The 22,724-nt window shown below is 60.4% G+C and overlaps 1 protein-coding gene across 5 annotated transcripts; it reads right to left on the bottom strand.

The window, feature by feature from the left end:
- Positions 1–7,677: 7,677 nt before the first annotated feature.
- DENND1C (DENN domain containing 1C) lies at positions 7,678–22,344 on the bottom strand. Of its 5 annotated transcripts, none has more exons than XM_059732362.1 (24): positions 22,210–22,344; positions 21,487–21,639; positions 20,673–20,737; positions 19,120–19,163; positions 18,928–18,977; positions 17,975–18,094; positions 17,575–17,644; positions 17,402–17,482; positions 16,739–16,780; positions 16,479–16,532; positions 16,291–16,401; positions 15,350–15,450; positions 15,121–15,166; positions 14,623–14,724; positions 13,904–14,029; positions 13,235–13,336; positions 11,572–11,662; positions 11,348–11,388; positions 11,047–11,118; positions 10,562–10,618; positions 10,220–10,348; positions 9,752–9,807; positions 8,909–9,095; positions 7,678–8,401 (listed from the first exon to the last, which is right to left on the bottom strand). In XM_059732362.1, exons 2-24 carry the CDS (start codon positions 21,501–21,503, stop codon positions 7,748–7,750), a joined length of 2,418 nt encoding a protein of 805 aa, XP_059588345.1. In that variant the 5' UTR covers positions 21,504–21,639; positions 22,210–22,344; the 3' UTR covers positions 7,678–7,747. The 5 variants fall into 5 exon arrangements, with proteins under 5 accessions (XP_059588345.1, XP_059588343.1, XP_059588344.1 ...); XM_059732360.1 differs by having other exon boundaries at positions 16,739–16,828; XM_059732361.1 differs by having other exon boundaries at positions 8,909–9,080; positions 16,739–16,828; positions 22,210–22,343.
- Positions 22,345–22,724: the final 380 nt, after the last annotated feature.

Below are 22,724 nucleotides of genomic sequence, written 5' to 3' on the forward strand. Positions count from 1 at the left end.
TGTCCCTGATAGGTTCGTTGAGGTTAAAGTGCGGTGCAGCTGGGAGGGTAGCTAAGGGTCAAAGGTCAGGGGTGACAGAAGGAGGGGGCTAGGTGTAACCCTACTAGGGTAGGGGCGGGGCGGGACGGGGCTGGGAGGCCCGCGTGGGGTCACGTTCTCAGGGGCGGGGCCTGTAAGCTCTGGATGAGGTCAGAGCTCCTGGTTTGGCTGGGGCTGGGGCTGGGGCTGGGAGCCCTACCTGGGGTCAGAGTTTAGGGACCCTGGGTTTTTGTAGTGGGGACTATACCTCATCTCCTGTCCTAGGGGGGTAGAACAGGTCACAGCCCAGGGTCAGATGAGCCTTGGGTTCAGTGTGGGGGTGGGGCTACAGTTGGGTCTGAGCCCCTTCCACTCCCCTGTCCAGGCTGGAGCAGTCCCAGGTCCCAGGGGTGAGAGGCTGAGACCTGGCATCCATAGGTAGCATAAGTGGGGAGGGGTTAATGGGGATTAGCTTCCCCAAATGCAGGGCATTGGTAGGGCCTCAAGGCAGCCCAGCTGAGGGTTCAGGGCAGCAGGGGGGGGGAGGGGGAGAGAGAGGGAGAGGGAGCGGGCCTGGGGGTGAGGCTATGGAAGAGGCAGGTGCTGCATAGCTGGCAGGCATGGGACTGAGCTGTGAAGTGACTCATCCAGAGAGCGCAACTCCTGCTGCTGCCCGCACCCTGGGAGGCATGAGGGGCACAGGCCCCCGGATCTGTGTGGGGCAGGGCAGGCTGCGGGCTGGGGCTGGTGGCTGTGCTGGGGTGCTCCCGGCAAGGAGGGGGACTAGGCTGGGAAGAGCCCAGCAAAGCCTCCATCCCAGCCTGTGGAGGCACCCTGCCCTGCCCTGCCCCATGTGGATCTGGGGGCATGTGCTGCCTCTGTCTCCTGGGACGTGTGCAGTGGTGGGAGCTGCCACCCCCTTCCCAGACCCCCCAGAGAGCAACAATGACTTGGGGTGGGCATAAGGGTCCCGGGTGCTCAGTCTGCTCCGGCCTGGCAGCGCAGCCGGGTCTGACCCCACTCCAGGCTCCCCGGGTGGTGTTGGGCCAGGGCTGGTGTAGGGTTGTGGGGTGCCAGGGCCAGGCAAGAACTCCAGCTGTGGTAGAAGTGGTGGCTGCATGGGTACAGTGGGTCCTGGTCCCAGTGCCAGGCCCACTCCCTCCCTCCCACGGCCCTTACCCCTCCCCCCACCCCTGTAGACTTTCCTACCAGGGGGTGCACATACTCTACTCCCTGCCCACCCCCCGCTTTTTCTCCCTCTGCCTATGCTGGCACCACTCACAGCTGGAGGACTCCTGCAGACTCCATGTCATTCCCTGTTCCCCATTCCCCACAGTGTGATTTCCCCCTTCATTACCACCTGCCATACCTAGCAGGGAAGGGGTTAAGGCTGTGGTGGTGGGGCAGGAAGGAGCTGGAACTGGAGGTGGGGGCAGGGGCAGGAGGCTGGAAGGAGGCTCCTATTTTACAAACTGGCTACAGTTAAAGAAAAAAGTTGGAGACCACCCATGCATCAGGCAGGGTTAGGGATGGGGGTGGGCAGGGATTCAGTCTGCCTTGGGCTGGTGAGGGTGAGGAGGGGCTCCTTCCATTCCCAACAGGGTAGATGGGGTGGCTGGGGCAGATCAGGGTGTGGGGAGGGGGAGGGGCTGGGCTGCCAACCCGAACTCCTTCTGGGCCATGGCCCTGCAGCCCTCCCTTCTTCCCCTCCTCATGCCCCCACATCTCCTGAAGGACAGTGCTGAGCACCTGGCACTGTCCCCCCAGCCCTGGGGTCCCAATTGGTGAATTCATAGGTAGAGGAAGACAAAATTATTGTGGGGGGTGCTGAGCACGTGCATGCATGCACCCTTTCTCCCCCCTGCCCATCAGGTAAGTCTGTGGGGAACGGGCTGGGGGGGGTACATGGAGGCCCCCCGTGGTGAGAGAGAGTACGGGGCAGGGACGGGTGAATGGGGGCCAGGCCAGGCTGGGTGGTGGGACAAATCGGAGCCTGGGTGGCTTGTCTAGGAGTGTGGGGGAGGGGGAAAGGGGGGGCTCCTGCTTCTGTGTGCACCCTGGGGGAGTCCTGGGGGAATGTACCCCCCCCACCCCCCCAATCTGTGTGTGCAGCGGAGGTGGATGTTGCTGCTGCATGTTGGGTGTTGCATGTCGCTGCAACTGCCTCGAGCTATGCGATGCCGTGTGTGTCCTGCCACGGGGCAGGGAGGGGGTGCAGTGCAGCTGAGCAGCAGTGGGACACGCATGGCGTGCCACTTCTGGGGCAGTGGCAGTGGCGCACAGAGTCCAGTGTGCAGTGGCAGCCACCTCTGGCCTGCACACAGGTCTCGGGGGGGCATATGCCCCCCGGGCCTCTGCTGGGGTTCGCACAGTAGCAGGAGTCCCCCTGCACCCCTGGACAAGCCATCTGGGCTCCGACTGTCCCACCACCTGGCTCAGCTGGGGCCCCATTCACCCCAGCCCCTGCCTCTGTCCCACTCCCACCCTCAATGTGGGGGCCTCACAGAACAAACATACTGATACTTGCCTGCTGTGCTGGACAGCCAGTCATCCAGAGGCTGGGCTGCAACCTTGGCTGTGCGCGTCCCTCTCCACTCTTGCCGCAGCTGCCTGGAGCTCATGGCCAGGTTTCTTTGCGGCCCTACCTGCTGCCTCATGCTTGAAGGGGCTGAGCCCCATTAGCCCAGGCCTTCCACGGCCTATGGGTGCATGTCAATGGCCAGGTTCATCATGGAGTTGAGCAGGGCTAGGCCCAGGAAAGAGTTGGTGTGAGGTATCACTTGGCGGGCATCCCAGGCATCCAAAAGGAGGAGGAAGAAGAGTGGCTGCCAGCAGGTGAGGAAGTCTTCCACTGCAGCCACTGGCATCCTTGGTAGAGCAGTCCTGGGGCCAGAAGAGCAGGTAGGGCTGGACATGGATGCTGGCAGGAGCTGGCCTGTGAAAGAAAGTGGGGGAGGGATCAGTGCTATGCAAAAAGGCCTTTGTCTTATGGGGCCCCCCTGACAGCCTCCCCTAGGCAGTTCCTTCCCCCCCCCACCCCCAGCCTGAAGCCCTCAGGCAGGGCTTGGCCCCCTGTTAGTCCCCACCCCAGACAGGGACTAGCCATGCCACCCCTCCACCACACGTCCTCTGCTTCTACCTGTAGCTGTTTCCTGTACAGTAAGTGGTGGGGGCAGGGGGTGCTTTCCCATGCCCCTGCAACAGGTAGGGCTTGCCCCCCACCCTCCTGACTGCTATGCCCCAGGCAGCACCTGCCCCCCTCCCCCTCCAGACACCTGCCCTCTGCTCCTTCCCCACGCTATTTGCTGTGCAAGGTGGTTGGGGTTTGCTTCACACCCCACAACAGCCAGGTAAAGCTGCACCTGCCCCAGTGCCCTGCCTAGGAACTCCCACAACCCCTCCTCCATCCCTGCAAGGCCTCCATGTCCTCTGTTCCCCCACCCCCAAGAACTTGTGGGACAGTACTGGGGGGTCCAGCTGCCTATAGTGACTTTCCCTTCCCCACAATCCTGGTCTCAGGCCAGTTGTGGGGAGGATGCCAGGCACTCCTCCCTGTAGCTTGTGGATGGCTGCTGGGGGCAGGGGGGTGAGATGGGGCCAGGGTGGAGGGAGAGTTGACAGAGTGGGGAGGCCCATGGATGGAACCTCTGGCTGGGGTGGGAAGCACTTGGCAAGCAACCAGGTGGGGCAGAGATGTGCAGACACACACATGCACGCACAGCTGCCTCCTGCTGTTAACTAGGGCACTCCTACCATGGGCCCCACTTACCTCCCAGCACTGTGCTGGAGGAGTCTGTCGGGTTCTTCGGCTCTTGCGCATCTCTGCCAGAGAGCTGTCCCACATGTATGCACACATGCAAGCGCACACATATGGGCGCACATACATGCACAGATGTGGACAGACATACATATATATGCTCTTAGTGCCTTCTGTCTACTGAGTTTCCCTAGATATGCATGCCCGCGCACACAATAAGCATGCAGCTGCGTGTGCTCATGTTTGTGTGTATACCACATGTGCATGAGCGTGCGTGTGTACGTACACACACACACACGGTACTGTAGCAGAAAGCCCCCTTTTCCTCTTGCTTGCATTTGCTCTCCCCTCTTTGAATATGTTTTTCCTCTTCTACCTTTTCTTCCTTCCTCTTTCTTTCACTTTAAGATAAGGAATTGTGTTTTAAAATTTGTGTGCGCGCATTTTGTATCTCTCCATGTATTTTTGTATTTTTATCTATTTGTGTGCCATGGCATTTGTAGCTTATATTTTATACTCCTCACCTTTCAACTTTCAACTAAATGTGTTTAGTTTCATAAGCAGACAAGGTTCCTTGGGTGAATTTGATATCTTATATTAGACCAACATTTAGTGTCATAAGTAAGTTATACATTGTAACAATGTTAACAAGGGCAGGAATCAAACTGCCCTTCCCTGTATCAGGCTGGCCCCTGAAAGAGCGAGTGAATCAGTGATTGAATGTGTAACACGGTAGCAGGCAGAAATTAACACCTAAGGAAACTGCAGATCAACCAACAGAAGAACTCAATAGAAGTCAATGTAACAACCGGGAAATCTCTAAATGTCACTGATCGAGGGCTAGAAGCCCTGGCCTGAGTTAATCAATGCCAGGGACCAACTTTTGGGCTGAATATCTCCAGATCGACCACTCCCAGAGCCCTATTCAAAATTAATCAACGGACTCCCAAACCTGCACGTACACGCGGACGACCCCTGGGGCTGACAGATGCCATCCAGTAGCCACTGAGGGGGGAAGTCCCATGAAGGTCAATGGATTGGGCAAACCTGAAAACTGGGGAGTCACCAAAGTCTGCTAAGGACAGATAAAAAGCAGTGAAAAGTGACCCTCAGTGGCGCCCTCTTGAGCTCCAACTTGACCAGCTCCTGACCTGTCCAGCCAGAAGGACCAGCTGGCAACCCCCTTCTGGAGGATAACACCACACTGGAAGAAGCCTCAACAGCAGACTCCAGCGCTTGTAGGATAGGTATACCTGACTCTTGTAGCATGTGTGTGTGTGGGGACCAGCCCCAAGGTTTATGTTTTAACTTCATTACAGTGTTTCAAGCCACCTAATAAACCAGAATTTTAAGGATCCCAAGTTGGACATTTGTAGCCAACAGTACCTTGTGAGCTTACTTTGCTTTCCCTACACACCCGCGTGCAGATGTGTGTCTACACACAGGGGCCCTCCCTACTGAGCTCCTCCTAAACAGGACTGTGCACTTGCCAAGCACCTGCTGCATGTACACTTTGCTCTCACACTGCACACGTGCACCCACACATGTGGACACATGTACACACCTGCTCACTCCACCCCCCAGCACAGAGGCTGATCCTTCAGCCTCACCCAACAAAGCATGGCAAGCCCTAAGCACCCCTTCCTCTTCTCTCCAGGGGAGGGGAGTATGGCTTAGGGGCAGTTGGAGGGGGAAAGGGGGGTGTGCTGGGAGCCCAGATGTCTGGGTTCTCTTACTTTGTTCTGCTCTGTTTGCCGGTTGGGATTTGCCTCTTCCTTATGCCCCCAGGACTCATGCCATGGCTCCATATTCATTTTATGCAGTTCCTACTAGGGATATTTCTCTCCTAGTCCTGCCTGCCTCTGTGCCCCTGGCCTGGCAGGCCTTCCTGAGCACCCTTTCTCTGACTGACCATCATCTCCTCATGGGTCTGGACACACTTTCAGATCCTGCTGCCAGCAGCTTTGCTTGGCAGTAGCAAGTGGCCTCAAGCTGGCTTGGGGCCTGTGCTGTACCGAGCAGGAATGGACACCAGCAGTTCTTGGGGCTACAGTGGTGCAGCCTTGAGGAGGATCCCTGCCCTGGACTGGGGTGTGATCATGGGACTGAACTAGCAGTGTGCTGGGAGGAGTGGGGAGAGGCAGTTCCTAGCTCAGCCCAGCCCCAACCTGCACTCCACCCATCTTAGGCACAGTCTAGACCCCCCAGGTCAGAACTGGAGGGGGGGACGATGACTGGTTGCTGTCCAGAACCTCCCTCAGGCCAGGATTTGGGACATCAGGTGTGCACAACCGCCTGCCCCCAGGCTGAGAGCAGGGGGTACCAATTGCTGTCCAGACCTCCCCAGGTAGGTGTTGCCTTCTAGTGGGCATTGGGGACAGGGGCAAGGCTTGCCTGGATCCATTTGTCCTTGCACCCCAGGTCTGTCTGTCTCCACCCATCGATTCCCCACTTCCCCTTTGTCTCTATCCATCGAAGCCATCCATCCATTCTCTATCCCTGCCTCTGTCTACCTATTTATTCTCTCCTCAATCTAATCTAATTTAAATCTGTTCTCGATCTATTCCCACCTCTACTTGTCTGTCTACCTGTTTCCCACTCTGTCTGTCACCTAATCTTTCCTACCTACTCATTTAATTATCATGGCTACCAGACTAATGAAACACCTGCTTTTAACTTCTTTTCAGCCCAGCTCCTTGTCTTTTTTTAACATTGATTTACAGTCCAGCTAACTTGATGCCTTCTGATGATGTTTTATGGGTCCTGGCCTAGCTCTGAACTTGACCTGTCCCACCCAAGGCCCCTTGTGTATTACTGCAACTTCTCAATTCTCTTTCACTGGAGAACAAGGCACAGCCTCTGCACCCCCTTTTCATAAGGCTAGATCCCTCCACAGGACCAGACTCCCTCCCCCTCCTGGTATGGGGAGAGAAGAAAGACATCTGGCCTCATGACCCCCCACAACTGCAAGCCAAGAGATCCAATTCCTTTTCCAGGGTGGGGGGAAAAACCAGGAGCTGGGCTCCTCTGCCACACTCCACCCATGGTGTGCATTTGGGGGAGAACCCAGGCATCCCAGCTCCAGGGAGGCAGGGGATGTGGGGCTAAGGCAACCCTTCCCCTGTTTCTGCCTGTATGCTGACACCCTTGAAGCCTGAATTTCAGCCCCCCCGTCCCACCTGCCCACCACAGCCTGGCATGACAGTTGCCTGTGGGGCACCACTGTGGTTGGGCCTGGCAGTACTGAGGGTGATGGTGGAAGGGGAAGTGGGATCCTTCCTCCAATGGCTGCTGGATGCCTGCAAGTGCCCACCTTGTGGGGAAGGGAGGCTGTTTGGAAAGGCTGGGAGATGCTGGGGTGGGAGGGTGCAGGGATGGGGGTGTGTTCAGGGGGCTATGGACTGGGGCCCTGGAGGTGGCTGGGGCAGGGGGGTTGTCAGGAGATGTGGGCCCTGGACTGGGAAGGGCACTGGGCTAGTGCCGTGTGGGGAGTGCTCAGGCAAGGCTGGATTTGGTTGTGGGGGGGCTGCCCAGGCTGTGGGAGTCCAGAGGTAGTGGTAGGAGGGGTGGAACTGGGGGCTGCTTAGGGGGGCATAGGCAGGATGTGGGGAGGGAAGTTGGGCTGTAGAGCCAGAGACGGGTATTTGATTTGGGAGGTGGGGGGTGGTGGTGCTCTGGAGTGGGGCTGATGGGGATCTGGCAAGGGATTTGAAGGGGAGGGAGCATTTGGAGCAGGGGGGCCAGGTGCTGGGTCCTGGCCCTGCCCACAGCAGCTCCCCACTCCAGGGCACCCTCAGCCCCATTCCAGCTCCACACAGGCCCCCAGTCCTGCAGCTCCCTCATTTTTGGGGGAGTCCCCTAGGTCCCTGCTGTCCCTCAGTGAGCCATCACCAAATGGTGTGTCCAGTGATGTCATTTTATTGGCAGTTGCAGAGGGCCAATGAGAGCAGGGCTCCCCTGCTCCCATGTCCCCTAGGCCTCAAACAGTTTCTTGAGCTGGGCTACTCGGGGAGGGGCGGGGCTCTCGGGCAGGGGGCGGGGTTCTGCCAGGAGGCAGGGCTCTGTCGTGTTAGGGGTGGGGCTAGCTGTCAGGGGGTGGGGCTTGGCCTCCTGTGGGTGGAGCTCTGCCTGATTAGGGATGGGGCTAACAGTCAGGAAGCAGGGCTCTACTCTATGAGAGGCAGGACATTCTGTTGGGTGGCAGGGCTCTGCCTCAGGGGTGGGGCTAACTGTGAGGAGGTGGGGCTGTGCTCCCCCTGGGGCAGGACTTGCTGTGAGAAGGCAGGGCTGTGCCTCTTCATGGGCGGGGTTAGCTGTGACGGGGGCCTCAGGGGTGGGGCTAGCATTGAGGGGGCAGGGCTCAGCCCCCTCAGGGGCGGGGCTCCATGCTGAGGCCTGTTGCTCTCCACTTCCTGGGGGCTGCGGCTGCTGGGGGTAGACAGGTGCCTTCCAGCAGAGGGAGGGCGCACCTCTCGGGCTCTCCCCCATCTCAGGTGCCTTATCCTGGATGCTGGGGTTCCATGAGCTACACTCGTCTTCCTCATCATCCTCCTCCTCAGGCAGCGCCCACCAGTCCCGGCTTGGCCCATCTAGGCTAAGGTTCAGGCTCTCTTGGCTTGGCCCCAGCTGTACAAAGAGGGGAGGAGTTAGGGGAGTGGGTGTCGCTAGTGAACAGGGTGGGGAAGGGCCAGGAGTGGTGTGGCCAGTGTCAGTGGGGAGGAGTTAGGGGGCGTGGCTAGATAATGAGAGGCAGAATCAATAGGAGCAGTTAGGGATAGGGCCAGGTGGAGGGGGCATGGCTTGGGAAGAGGGTGGAACTGGAGTGGGAGGGGCATGGCCATGATGGGGGAGAGCAAAGTAGGGGGCATGGCCAGCCCCCAAGGGATGGAGGTGTGGCCAGCCCCAAGGGATGAGGTTAGGGGCTGGACTAGGGTCAGGAGGTGTGGCCTGTACCAGGGTAGTGGGGTTAGCAGAAGGGGTGTGGCCAGCTAAGGGGTGAGGTTAAGGGCTGAGATGACTGGAGGAAGTGAGTGGGAGGGAGGAGTTAGACAAAGAGGGCATGGCCAGGGGCACAGGAGGGGCTGGGAATGGGTAGGAGCTCACAGAAGGAGATCAGGAGGGGCAGGGCCTCACCTGGGTGAGGTCAAGGCTGCGGGTGCCATAGAGGGCCCCGCCTTCACCAGGTGCCACCAGGCTCAGCGCCTCAAAAATCTCGCCCAGCAGGTCCAGGTCCTCGGGCTCCGGGAAGCTGGTGTCCAGCTCCACCTGGTCTGCAGGCTTCTCCCTGTCCTGCCCCTGGACTTCGCTGCGGAGAACACACCTGACATAAGGGCGCAGGCGCCAGGGTCATGGGTTCTGCCCCAGAACCAGCCACACTCCCCTCAGGGAAACCTCCCCATCGTGCCCCTCCCCCCTCCACACACACTGGTACTTTTACACGCATGTGCACACGAGACTGCTCACACATGGGACAGAGGACTTGCACAACCAGGTCACATCCCACCCCCTGTCAAAAGCCCCCTCCTCCTTATCAAACCACCCCATTGTGGATCATCCTCCTTTCCCACCACACATAAACACACCCCTCTGGTGCCTTTGCACAGTGCCCCGGTGCATACAGGCATGACAAATGATATGCAGAGCCAGGCTCTGCCTGTCCCCAAACAACCCCCCCTTGGCCCCTCTCATAAAACCACCCCATCATGGAATACTCTTTCCCCGCACATACATGCACAGCCCTCTGGTGCCCTCACATGCATGCAAGTACCTGCTCAAATGGGTGTGACAGAGGACATACAGAGTCAGGCTCTAAGGCCCCCCACCCCACCCCCATGAAACCACCCCATCCTGGAACAGTTTCCCCAACACACACACACACACACACACACTCTACTGCCCTTACACACTTGTGCCCACATGTCTCTACTCACACAGAGGACATGAAGAGCTGTCCCCCCTGCCCACTTCTGCTATTACCTCTGGGTCTGTGGCTCCATCCCCCCAGGCTTGGGCTGGGGTCTCCGGGGCCGTGACTGCAGGAGGAGAAAGGGGCTGAAGTGCTCATCCCCCCCACCAGCCCCCCATATCCTGCTGAACCCCTTGGCCTGCCCCACTGTCCCCCATGGTCCTCTCCAGCTGTGGCACATCTGCCTGGCACCTGCCCCCCAGCACCCCATCCAGATGTTCCCCATGGGCTTGGGGGGCACTCAGATGTGTCCTACCCCCCCTTCCAGATGTTTCCCAATTATCACAGAAGGCCCCAGGTCCTCTCCAGCTGTGGCACATCTCCCTACTTCCCACCCTGCTACATGATCCTGTCAAGATGTGGCAGCCCAGCCAAGGACCCAATAACTGCTCCAGATGGGGGCCAGCCACACCCCGCCCTCCCTTCCAGCTGTAGCCCAGCTGCCCCATCCCCTACCTATGTTCCCAGCCACATCTCACCTTCCCGAAGTGGTGGGTGATGGGTAGGCGTCGCTGCAGCCGCTCTGACCGGCTGCTTGAGGCTGGGGTGGGGGCTGGCTCTAAGTGCAGGGATGCCCCCCGCTGCAGGCGCTGCTCAGGGCTCCCAGTCTGGGGGGCAGGGGAGAGAAGTTGAACCCAGGACCACCCTCCTTCACCCCTTTACTTTGGTGATGGGGGGGGTGCTGGAAGTTTGCTGGAAGCCAGGGACCCACCTCCCCAAAAGTGCCCCTGCCACCTGGGGGGACCTCATGGCAGTAGGGAGGAGGGGAGGGGGTATTGAGGGGGTGGGGGGGCAATGAGGGGGTATAGAAGGAACCTTACCTTGTACAGTAAGCGGCTCCTCATTTCTTTTAGCCCCAGCCGGGCCTGGCCCTTGGCCTGGGGAGGGGGGTGATGGGAGTGGGAGGGTGAGACTGGGATCCCCCAGTGCTGAGAAGACACTGTTCCCTCTGCTACAGCCCCATCCCCTTTGCCCCCCACTAGTGATCCCTTGCTAAAGCCCCACCTCCTGCCACTCCAGCACTGAAGATGCCTTGCCCATACCCAGATACAGTCTTATGGGCCTGCCCCCTGCTATAGCCCCACATCCCTCTAGCACTGAGGAAGCCTCACCCCCTGGTTCCCAGCCCTGAGCAAGACCTACCCCCTACAGTCCCCCTGCTATAGCCTCCCTAACCCCCACCCTGATTCAGCCCCACTCCCAGCCCCAAGACCTGCCTGCTATAGTCCCCTCCCCTCCACCATAACTTTGACCCCTCTCATGTAGCTCTGCCCCCAACGCCCAGGACTTGGTGGGGGGTCCTTACATATCGGTACATGTTCCTCATAGCAGGGTTCGCCTTGGTCCTGACAGTCTGGATCAGGGCCCCGCCACCCTTCTGGGGAGATGAGGCCAAGGAGACACATGGGACACTCCCAATTCCCCCCCTGCCCAAAGGGTCCCAGCACCCTCTGGCAGCTCTAACCTACTAACCTCACTCCCCTTCCTGAGTGGGATGAACCCAGGTGTCCGGGCTCCTAGCTCCCTCTGCTCCAACCCACCAGCCCCCACTCCCCTCCCAGAGCTGGAGAGGACCCAGGCATCCGGGCACCAGGCCCTGCTCTTACCTTAAAATTCTCTACCCAGAGCTGATAGGACTTCATTGTACCTAGGGCAGGGAAGGGGACAGGAAGGGGCATCAATTCCTAACTGTACCCCCATAGGGGATGCTCCCATCCATGCCAGCCTCAGGGCATTATGGGAGAGCCTGGTACAGGGACCATGATCCCCAGGGAGGGCCGTGGCTTGCTCCAAAGCAGGGGAGGCAGGGGAATGGAAGTGACCCCCTTACCCGCTGCCATCCCGCTGCTGGTGATCTCCTGCTCGAACATGTCTGAGAAGCCCTCGCCAGCATTCAGCTTCTCCAGCCGCTCATCAATGAACTGGGGGAAAAATTGGGGGGTGGGGAGGAAAACTAGAGGGTGAATCAGAGAACCAGGGTCACAGGGATGGGGGAAGTATTAGAAGCGAGCTCAGAGGGACCCATGGGAGATTAGAAATGGGGGAAGGGAGAACTAGTAGAGCAGGGGACCAAGGTGGGGGACCAGAAAAAGTAGAGGAGCTTCGGGAAGGAAACAGGGGTGGTGTTTTCAGGGATGAAAGGGAGGGGCACAGAGAGGGGGAATCCTTAGATAGTGGCATGCACAAGGCCATGGAGGGAGGAACCATTAGAAGGGGACACACAGGTGAACCATTAGAGAGAAGAATCAAAACTCATGGTAGAGGTGATATCTTTTATTAGACCCACTAGGTTTTCACAAAAAAAATCTTTAAATTTCAAATTTGCTAAAATCTAGCAGGTCTAATAAAAGATATCACCTCTGCCACGAGTTCTGATTCCTTTTCCCTCTAGACCAGTATAGCTACAACCTGGATACCTGACACCATTTAAAGAGAGTGCACGAGATCAAGGAAAGGAGCTATTACAGCAGTGCACAAATAAAGCCACTGAGAGGGGAGAACCATTAAAGAGGCCCACAGGCAACCGTACAAAGGGGGTGGACTATTGCAAGTGGGCACATGAACAGCCTTGGAGAGAGTGGGGAACCATTAGCAGGGGGCACATATAATGCTTGGGGGTGGGAACTATTAGAGAGGGGTACACAGGCAGCCATGCAGGGGCGGGGGAAACGCTTAAGAGGGGGGTACACGTAAAGCCACACAGAGGGGGAACACTTAGAGGGGCATGTGTAAAGCCACAAAGACAAGGGGAAAACCGTTAAAAGGCACACATGGGGAGCCACAGCATGGGGGAGGAACCATTAGCAGTAGGAACCCTGAGAGGGGCAACCAAAAGGCCACACACAGGGGGAAACCATTAGAAGTGTGCAATGAGATGGGGGAACCAACATCAAAGAGCCCATTGGCAGCCATGGAGAGGGGGAAACCATGAGAAGACACAACGCTACACTGACACAGGGAACCATTAGCAGAGGACATGCTTGAGGCTGGGGTGTGTGTGGGGGGGGTGACTATTAGGGAGGGGCACACAGGCTGCCACAGAGGGGGAACCCTTAGAAAGAGACACATGGGCAGCTACAGAGGGGGGACTCATTAGAAGTGAGCACACAGGCAGCCAGCCACAGGTGGGAAGAAGAACCACCATCAAGGAGTGCATTGGCAGCCATAGAGAGGGGAAAAGCACACATGAGGCCATGTGGGGGTGGGGTACCATTAAAAGGGGACACATGGGCAGCCACAGAGAGAGATGGAACCAGCAGCAGGTGGCACACGTAAGGACACAGAGAGGAAGTAACCATTAGAAGGGAGCACACAGGCAGTCACAGCGGGGGGATCCACTGGTGGGGAGTACAGTGGCAGCCATGGGGGGGGACCATTAGGAAGGGGTAGCCACGGAGAGACAGGGGGAACCACTGGAGCAGGCACACACGAGGCCACGGGAGTGGGAACATTGGTGCCAGGCCCGGACTCCTGGGTTTCACCCCCCCGGGTACCTGCTTGAAGAGCTGCAGGTGCACGGCGCTGTGCAGGAACTCCCGCATGGGTCCTGCCTTGTGGCTCAGAAAGGCCTCCTGTGAGAAGGAGATGGGCTGGCCCTGGGGGCAGGGGGAAGGCTTTAGAGGGTGCACCCATGAGACCCCCCGCCCCCCCCATGGTTCCACCCCACTGCTTAGTGGTTAGAGCACTGCCCTTCCAGCTCAGACACCTGGGTTCCACGTGACTTCCCTGCCCCCCTGCCAGGCCTGGGACTGCCCCACAGAGAAGAGGCCATGGGGAACGGAGGTCATAGAGGCACCTCTGCCATGATTTCACCCTATCCCTGCAGTACAGCTTAGTGGTTAGAGCACACACACCACCCCAGATGCCTGGGTTCCATGCAACTTACAGGTCCCCTTCCTGCACCAACTTTGGGGCTGCCCCAACTCATCCCTGCAGCATAGCCTAGTGGTTAGAGCACTGCACCTCCCCCCCCGCACTGGCCCTCTGGGTTCCATGTCTGCCCAGTTCTGGGGCTGGCCCAGAGAGAAGGACAGGAAGGGGTGGGGGCATTGGGGCCATCTCTTTGGCACATACAGTGCTTGGTGTGGGGCTGGGGCTGTGCCCACTGTGCCACCTTACACCCCAGCCATGAGGAAGAGATGTCCCTGCTGTACCCCTCTCACCGGGGTGTAGAGCAAGGCCTGGCGATAGGAGCCGAACAGCAGGGCCTGGGCCTGCAGGAAGGCATGGGCGACACCGGCCCCGGGACTGGAAGACCAACGGCGCAGCTGCAGCTTCAGCAGAGACACCTGCCGGGAAGGTAGTCAGGGACCTCTTGTATCCCAGCATACTTTGGGCTAGGGAGAGACTCATATCCCAGCATGCTGTGGGGTGGGAGAGTCCCTGTATCCCAGCACAGGTACCTCCACATCCCATCATCCCCTGGAAGAGGGAGCACCCATATCTCAGCAAGTCCTGGGGCAAGGATGCCTCATATCTCAGCATGCCCTGGGCTGGGGGGAACTATATTCCAGCATGCCCTGGGACAGGGAGTGCCTTTACCCCAGCATACCCTGGGATGGGAGGTGTATCCCAGCATGCCCCAAAGCTTGGGGGTCCCCCTATCCCATCATGCCTTGGGTCAGGGGGGCCACCCCCCAGCATGCCCTGGGGAGGAGTGACCCCCACACATCCTAGCATGCTCTGGGTAGGCAGTGTTTCTGTATCCCAACATCCCCTGGGGCAGAGAGGTCCCCTGCAGCCCATCCTGTTCTGGGGCAGAGGCAAGGGCACAGTTAAGGGGATTCTGTGCTGCACATTCTATGTCCCCTGGGGGCTGCTGCCTTGGGGCAGGGAGCAGAGCCCAGCCCCAGGTGGGGGTATGTGTGCAATAGGGCCTTACCACGTCCCCTGGCAGCTTCTCCAGGTCCCGGAAGGGTGACTCCAGAGTGTTGGTGTCGATGTTGAGGATGATGACGTCTTCTAGGGCCTTCGCCCGCACTTTCTGTGGGGGGAGGGGAAGAGAGAGTAGAGGGGGTGGGGCAATGGGGGCCCCTCCTCCCCAATACCTCCCCATCCATTTCCAACTGCCCATCCCCCGGCCCTGGGAGCCTCCTCCCTGCCCCCATCTCACCTCTACCCCTCTGGCCCCTGATACCCGCCCCCTCCACCCCCGATTGCCCCTCCCCTGTCCCTGGACCCCCCCAGAACCCCGGAAGCCCCTCACCCCCCCATCTCCCCTCCACCCACTTCTGGGAGCCCCCTCCTGGCCCCCATTTCCCCCCCCTACCTCCCAAGACTTGCCCCCAACCCAGGCTGACGTTCCAGGGACAACCACTAGGGGGTGCTGGTGGTGGTGGGGTTGGGGCAGGGGACACGACAAAGGCATGGAGATACTCACCTCCATGAGGCTGGAGTGGACTCCAATGAGGTAGGGCATGGGGGCACTGGTGGGGGGGGGGGAAGAGGGGTGAAAGGGGGTAGATTCTCATCCCCACTGCCTCCAATCTGGCCCCCCAGCCCTGCACCCCCTGCTGGACCCCACAATCTGTCCCCTCCTAGCACAGCACCCCTTATTGGATCCCCCTGGCCCCCCCAGCCCAGCGCCCCCTGCGGGACTCCCCTCTCACCAGCAGTAGTCGAGCAGGTGGGGGGGGAGGGTGGGGATGAAGATGTGCTGCCAGGACATGGGGTACAGCATCCCAGAGGAGGCCAGGATACAGGCCGTGAGCTGGGGGGCACATGCAAAGCACAGGCCTCAGGGCATGCTCTGGCACAAGGGGGCAGGGCTGAGGCATGAGTGGGGAGGAGGGGGAGACTCTGCCCTTTTGAGGGTGTGTGAGGGGCAGGGGATCCTAGACATGAACCATGAGGAGCCTGGGGGGGGGGGGGGGAGGGGAAGAGGTTGTGAATGGTGTTTGCACCCCCAATGCATGTACAAGAGCTCATCCTTGTGCGAGAGCCCCTTTCCTGCACATGCTGGAGGGGGGGATCCCCCCCCCTTGCACCTTGCACACATGCAAGAATGTAGCCGCCTCCCCCCCATCCACTTGTGAGGGTCCCTGCCCCACACCCGTTAGTGCATGTGCATCTGTTCTGTTCATCAGGGCTCTCATGTGAAGCCTGCAGTCAAAAGCATGCAGCTGGCCACACCCCCACCATTGTATGTGTGCAGGGGCATGTCCCCGTGCACCCAGGTGCATTTGTGCAAGGCCTGCACTCCCAAGGCACATGGGAGTAGCCCCACGCCCCCGTGGAGGCCTGCCACCACCCTCATGTGAGGCCCAGACCCTACCCCTGTGCGAGACCTAATCATTGCCCCCATGTGAGGCCCTCATGCAAGGCCTGCTCCGCCCTTGTGCAAGGCCCAACCCCCACTCTTGTGCAAGGCCTGCCCTCTGCCCTCGTGCAAGGCACCCATGCGAGGCCTGCCCCTACTCTTGCACAAGGCCCCTATGAGAGCCCTGCCCCCATGTGAGGCTCCTGTGTGAGACCTGCCCCTACCCTTGTGTGAGGCCCAGTGTAAGAATCACCCCCACCCTCATGCGAGCCCCTGTGCAAGATCCCTCACCGTGCTGAGCTTGCTGGCAGTGAGCAGGATGCGGCGCTCGCACAGAAGGCTCCCATAGAGCTGCAGCATGTTGGGCACGTCCACGGCCACCACGAACTCTGTGAGGTTGCGCTGCAGGAGTGGGAGGAACTTTGACACCCCCAGCCCCAGCCCCAGCCCCAGCCCTCTCCCCCCAGGGGGGCACTCACGTTCTCAGGGATGCTGGGCAGCCCCCCCAGGTCTGGGGCGATGAAGTACGAGGGCTGCAAAGGAGACAAGGGTGAGCGGGGGGGCCGTGAGTGGGGCTGGGGCAGCTCCTGAGCCCCAGTGGCTACACTGGAGTATTAGGTTCAGCCCTGCCACAAGGGGTTAATCCCTGGAAGTCAGAGCCCAGGATGCGAATGAGTCTGGGGAGGAGCTTAGAGCTCAGGAGCTGAGGAAGCAGCTGGGTCTGAGGGTACTGACTCACCCCCTCGTCCTGCCTGCTGGGCTTCTGGTCCTGGCACTGCCCCTGTGACAGGGCCCCTGGTGTGATGTGCAGCCGGGTCAGGCTGGAGTCCTGGGGCAGCAGCAAGCGGTTGAAGATACCCCCCTCCCACCAGGGATTGGGTGTGAGGGGTGGCCCCCGCTGCCTAGGTGTGGGGCTTGGTCCTTCCATCCCCAGGACTCCTGCAGTCACGCCTGGCCATGCTCAGGTGTCTCCAGGAACTCCCAGCCTGGCTTCCCCCTGCATCTGCCTCAGCCCCATCCACAGAGCCCCCCTGACTGCTGCTGCCTCCTCGTGACCCACTCACTCCTGCATCTATCCATCCACCCACCCACTCATACCCACTCCTCCAACCATCCATTCATACCCACTCCTCCATCCATCCATCCATCCATCCATCCAACCATCCATCCCATTTTCAACCACACACACCCACCCTATTCAGGGATGCTGGGCAGCCACCCACTCATTCCCCTTCTCCTGTCCTGCCCTGCCAGCCCCCTGGCGCTGTTCCACCCCAGAGCTGGGCGCACGGGTATCCCTCATCCTGGGACCTCCAAGACCCCCGGAGGGCCCAGTGCCCCAGCTCCCAGGCCCCAGGGCAGTGTGGGGCAGGAGAAGGTGTCCCTTAGATGTGACACTTACAAACTCCAGGCGCATGGGGCTGCCACGTGGGGGCACGGGGTGGCTGTACAGGGCTGTCAGGAAGTGCTCCAGGTCGCTGAGCTGGGGGGTGGGCAGGAAAAGGGTTAATGGGGGGTGGAGAGGGAACCTGGGGGGTTGGGGGAGGGGAAAGGGACCCAGGAGTCCAGGCTCACCTGCTGCTTGGCCAAGTGGTCAGCAATGGTGTTGAGGATCTTGTAGAAAAGCTCGAACCAGGGCAGGTAGCTGGGGGTGGGGGTAGAGTAAGACGCAGCCCCTACCTGGCCTTGGGATGAGGCTGGCTTTGGGGTGAAGTGTGAGCAGTTGGGTATGACATGGACCCCTCACCCAGCCCTGGGATGCAGCTGGCTCTGGGGAGGGGCACTGGAGGCAGAGTGTAACAGGGACCCTTGACCTGGTGCTGGGATGCGGTTGGCTCTGGGGTGGGGTATGAGAGCTGGGTAGAGCAGGGATCCTGCTGAACCCCCTGCCTGCCTCCCTCAGCCCAGCACCCCCTGCTGTACCCCAGTCCTGCACCCCCCAGCCCAGCGCCCCTTGCTGGCTGCCCTGCCGCACCTGAGGATGCAGAGGCAGGCACGAGCACTGGGCGCGAGGCGGCAGAAGCCGAAGCGCTGGTTCCCGTCCATGTCCGTGAGGGCGAAGGTGAAGTTCTGCACTGGGGCCCCATCCTGCCCCCTGTGGGGGAGCGGGAGCCAATGGTTAGAGCTGGGGGTGGTGGAGTGGTGCTGGGAGCCTGGATTCCTGGGTTGTCTCCTAGCCCTGGGGAAGGCAGTTGGGGCCAGCCCCAAAAACCCAAGCAGCTTCCCCTGAGTCACAAGCCATAGACCATGGGGATGGGAGTGGATGGGGGACGCCCGGAGCTCTATTTGGCTACATGCACCCACACGTATGTACATGCTGCTTGTGACATGCATGCAGGCACAGACATGCATGGAATCCCATGTGTGCCCAGACCCCCACAACACACATGGACGCACATACTCCAGTATGCACACAAGTGCTCACAGCCCAGTGCATGTAGCAATCCTACGTGGGTGCTCATATGTGCACAGATACCTGTGTATGTACACAGCAGTGCATACACACCCAGAGAGATGCACATGCTTGTACACATACAAGCACACACTCATAGGCCCACCCAGCCAGATGGAAATGCACGGACACACAGAAGCACATGCACAGATGTGCACACCCAGGAAGATACACGTGTGCACATACACATAGATGCACACCCAGGCAGGTGCAGGCAGAGGCACATATGGATGAACACATGCACAGGCAGATGCCCGGGCACACGGCTGTGCTCCCAGATAGATGCACGTACAGATGTACACTCAGATGCTTGGGCACACAGATACACACCCAGGAAGGTTCACACACATACACATACGAACATGGATGCACACCCAGGCAGGTGCACACATGCGCACGCACACACACATGCACACCCAGACATGTGCAAAAGTGGACACACATGGATATGCAGGTGCACACACATGTACACTCACCTCTCCACATCAAATGGGAAGCAGAACCGGGGTAGCATCTGGATTGACTCCTGGGAGCAGAGAATAGAGCTGCAGCCTGTCCTGGATGGGCCCCATGGGGTCTTGCCCCACACCCTGGCCTGGGCCAAGCTGGGGCTCCCAGCAGAGGCGCTCTGGGGTTGGGGGGTGGGGTGGGGGGAGATGGGGCCAGACCTGGTCTTCAAACTCCTCTGGGAATTGTCTCAGCACCAGGGGGTCTGCAGAGAAAGCAGAGGAGTCGTGAGACCCCCAGCCCAGTCCCTAGCCCTGAAGCCCACCTAGGGTGGGGAGAAAACCCAGGCATTCGGGCTCCTAACACCCCCTGCTCTGACCCCCCAAGCCTGCATGACCCTCCCAGGGAACCCAGGTGTCCAGGCTTCCAGGTGTCCTCTGCTCTCACACCCCGCCCCCCCATCTGTGCAGAGAACCCAGACATCCAGGCTTCGTGCTCCCCCCTACTCGGAGCCCCCATACACCACTCCCCTTCCAGAGAACCCAGGTGTCTCGGATCCCAGCCCCTCTCCCCCTCTGCAGTAACCCTAGTGGCCCCCCTCCCCTTCCAGAGCTGGCCACAACCCAGGAGAGAGCCCCGGCTCCCAGCAACCTGCTTTCACCCCCCAGTCCCTGCGGCAAGCCTGGTAGCTTCCTGTGGCTGCTAGAGGCGGAAGGGGCCTGGCTGGGGGTGGGGAAGGGTTCAGACCCTTGCTCACAGGCCTGGGGGAGTGATGGGGGAGCCCTGGACATCCCAGGGGGCAGGGGAAAGGTCCTAGCCCTCCATGGGAGTTAGTTTCTGGCCTGGATCAGATGGCCAGCGAGCACAGCAGACATACAGCTGATTCTTGGGGTGGGGGGCACAGATCCTAGGCTCCTGCTGCTGTGACCCTCACACCCTCCCAGAGCCAGGAGAGAACTCAGGTGTCCCGGCTCCCACCAACCTGCTCTCACCCAGCAAGCCTCTCTCCTCCCAGAACTGGGAGAGAACCCAAGCATCCAGGCTCCCAGGACCCCTCATCTAACCCCAACCCCAGCCCCCACCCAGGCCATCCAGGTTCTTGGATGAGAGCCCACTGCAGCCCACTTCTCCCAGAACTTGTGAGGGAACCCAGGCACCCAGGGTTCCCACTGCAAAAGCTGAGCTATATCTGAGGCAGGCCCAGATCATGGAGAACAGGAAGTGAATCACACTCCTTGCAGGTGCAAAGAGCGGGTGTGGGGGAGGGGGTGCAGAAAGTAACTGCCCCAGGAGAGGAGGGTTGGGTAGGGCCAGGAGGCAGTTACTTAACTGTCCCCCACAACCCCACCACACCTCAGCTGGAGGCAAAGGCCAGGTGGAAGATGGTGATCTCCCAGCCAGGAGCTAACTCTGATAGATCCTGCAGGGAGTTCACAGGAGGCCCAAGGGCTGGGAGCACTTGTAAAGCTTCCAGGGCCCTGTCCTGGAGACCCCACTCCCAATGGCCATGGGAGGCGCCACTGGGGTCATGGAGCTGTGGGACCCAGGCGTCTGAGCTCCCAGGCCCCCCTGCTCCCTTCCCCAAGCTGGGAGAGAACCCAGGTGTCCAGGCTCACAACCACACCCCTCCCAACCCTCCACCCCAGTCCTTCCCAGAGCTGGGAGAGAACCCAGGAGTCCAGCCTGGGTGCCCCATTCCCTTGGGCTCCTTGCACCCACCCCCCACCCCTGGCCAGACACAGGGGCTCCCAGGTGACCCCACCCCAACACTCACCATCCTCTGGGGTTGCAGGGCAAGAGGCCTCCAAGAAAAAGTCAAAGGTCCTGGTGGGGTTTTCCCTGCGGGGGAGGGGAGGAGGACCCCACACTGAGAATGGACACAGCTCAGTGCACCGGTGGGGTCATGTGGCCCAGGCAGAGCCAGGCCTGAGGGGTGGAGGTGGGGGGAAAGGCCCAGCCCAGATGCTTGCAGTGAGGGCAGGGGGGAGCAGTGGGGCTGGGAGCCTGGACACCTGGGTGCTCTTTCTGGTCTAGGCGGGGAGTAGAGCCCCCTGCTCTCAGCCCCCACTCCCCTCCCAGAGAAGGGAGAGAACCCAGGCATCCTGGCAACAACCACGAGACCCCACTCCCCGCCCCCAAGAGCCGAGGCAAGCGAACCCAGGCATCTGGCTCCCTGCTCTCACCCCCTGCCCTTGCTGCAGACAGAGCCCAGGCATCCGGGCTCCAACCAGCAGCCCCAACTTCCCTTCCAGAGCCTGGAGCAGAGAACCCAGCTGTCCGACCTCCCTGCCCTCCCTTGCTGTAGCTAGAACCCAGGTATCCTGGGTTCCCAGCCCCTGCTCTCAAACTCATGCTCCCCTCCAGGTGCTGGGTACTAAGACCCAGGTGTCCAGTCTCCAACCACTAGCCCCACTCCGCTCCCAGAGCTGGAGAAAACCCAGGTATCTGAGCTCCCCGCTACCTGCTCTCACCCCTGCTCCCCTCCCAGAGCTGGGGGAGAGAACCCAGGCATCCAGGCTCCCCCCCCCCCCCCCCACCTGCTCCCTGCTGCAGCCAGAACCCAGGCGCTCGGGTTGGGGAGCTCTTACTTGATGCGGCAGCCCATGGCACCGGGGGGGGGTCAGGGGGACCCCCAGAGCTGGTGGCCACAAGCCCCCCAGCCTCCTCAGCACCCCCCCATTGTTAGCGGGTGCCCAGGAGCATCTCGGGGCGGTGGGGGGGGAGCGAGTTGTTGCAGCTTCCTGCGTGGGTTCGGGGAAGAGGAAGTCACCAAAGCTCTGGCCTTGCAGGGGGGTTGGGCCCTGGGGGGGGGGGGTGCAGGGGCTCTGGGGGTGGCTCTGGGCCAAGTGGGTGGGGAGGCTGGTCTATCCCCACATCCCCATGGCTCCCCACCTCCTCCCAGGGCTGGGAGACAACCCAGGAGTCCAGGTCTGTCTAACCCTCCCCCCCTACTCCTACATCCTCCCCAAGCTGGGACAGAACCCAGGAGTCAGGGGCCCATCTAAACCCCCCGGCTCTGTTCCTGATCTGAGACAACCCAGGAGCCTGGGCCCCTTAGTCCTCTAGGTCTTTCCAGAGTGGGGAAAGAACCCAAGAGTCTGGGCCCCTCTAACCCCTGCCTCCCACACATCCTCCTGCAGCAAGAAGGGAATCCAGGAGCCCTGGGCCTGGGCTCCATCTACCCCTCCACTCCTAGGCTGAGAGAGAACCCAGGGGTTTGGGCCCAGTCTAACCCCACCTCCCCCAGTCTCTTCCCAGAGTAGGAGAACCCAGGAGCCCCAGCGCCTGCAGGTGGGGGAGGGGGCTGTCACCTGGTGGTAGTACCCGCAAGGGCACAGCAGGGGGCACTGGGGGAAACGGAGGCCAGGGACCCTCCCAGCACAGCAGCTGAGGAAAAGAACCCAGGTGTCCCCCTCTGCACAGTGCCCTTACTGACCACCAGGCGGCGCTCCCAGCCCAGATGAGCCCCCCCCCCTCCTCCGGCCTGCCAGGAGATAATCCAGGCTGCCGAACTCCCAGCATCCAACGGGGCCCTTGGCCAGACGTCTGGGATCGTGCCTGGTACCAAGAGGACTCCGGCTGCAGCTCCCCACAGCCGCAGCCACCCTCCCCCCACCGCGTCATAGACCCTGTATGGCTAGGGGGGGAGTCCCGCCCCCGCCCTAGACCTTAGCCCCCAGGCAATGCATGCTGGGTAACACTGGGACCAGCCACCAGGGTGCACCTGGGGTATAAAGTCACCCCCCCCCCCAGGGGTGGGTGCACAAGTCATTTGCCCTGCTAATTACCCCAAGGGGCAATAGCAGCTCCTGCTGCCCCATGCAAG

The sequence above is a fragment of the Alligator mississippiensis genome, chromosome 8, assembly GCF_030867095.1.
Source record: "Alligator mississippiensis isolate rAllMis1 chromosome 8, rAllMis1, whole genome shotgun sequence".
In the NCBI taxonomy this organism is placed as follows: domain Eukaryota; kingdom Metazoa; phylum Chordata; order Crocodylia; family Alligatoridae; genus Alligator; species Alligator mississippiensis.

What these genes read in the sequence shown, in the direction of transcription:
- DENND1C (XM_059732360.1), bottom strand. An exon ending in CCAGCAGGCAGGACGAGGGG is followed by an intron (nt 16,533 to 16,738) that starts GTGAGTCAGTAC and finishes TCTCCTTTGCAG; the next exon opens with CCCTCGTACTTCATCGCCCC. An exon ending in TCTGGGTAGAGAATTTTAAG is followed by an intron (nt 11,119 to 11,347) that starts GTAAGAGCAGGG and finishes TCATCTCCCCAG; the next exon opens with AAGGGTGGCGGGGCCCTGAT.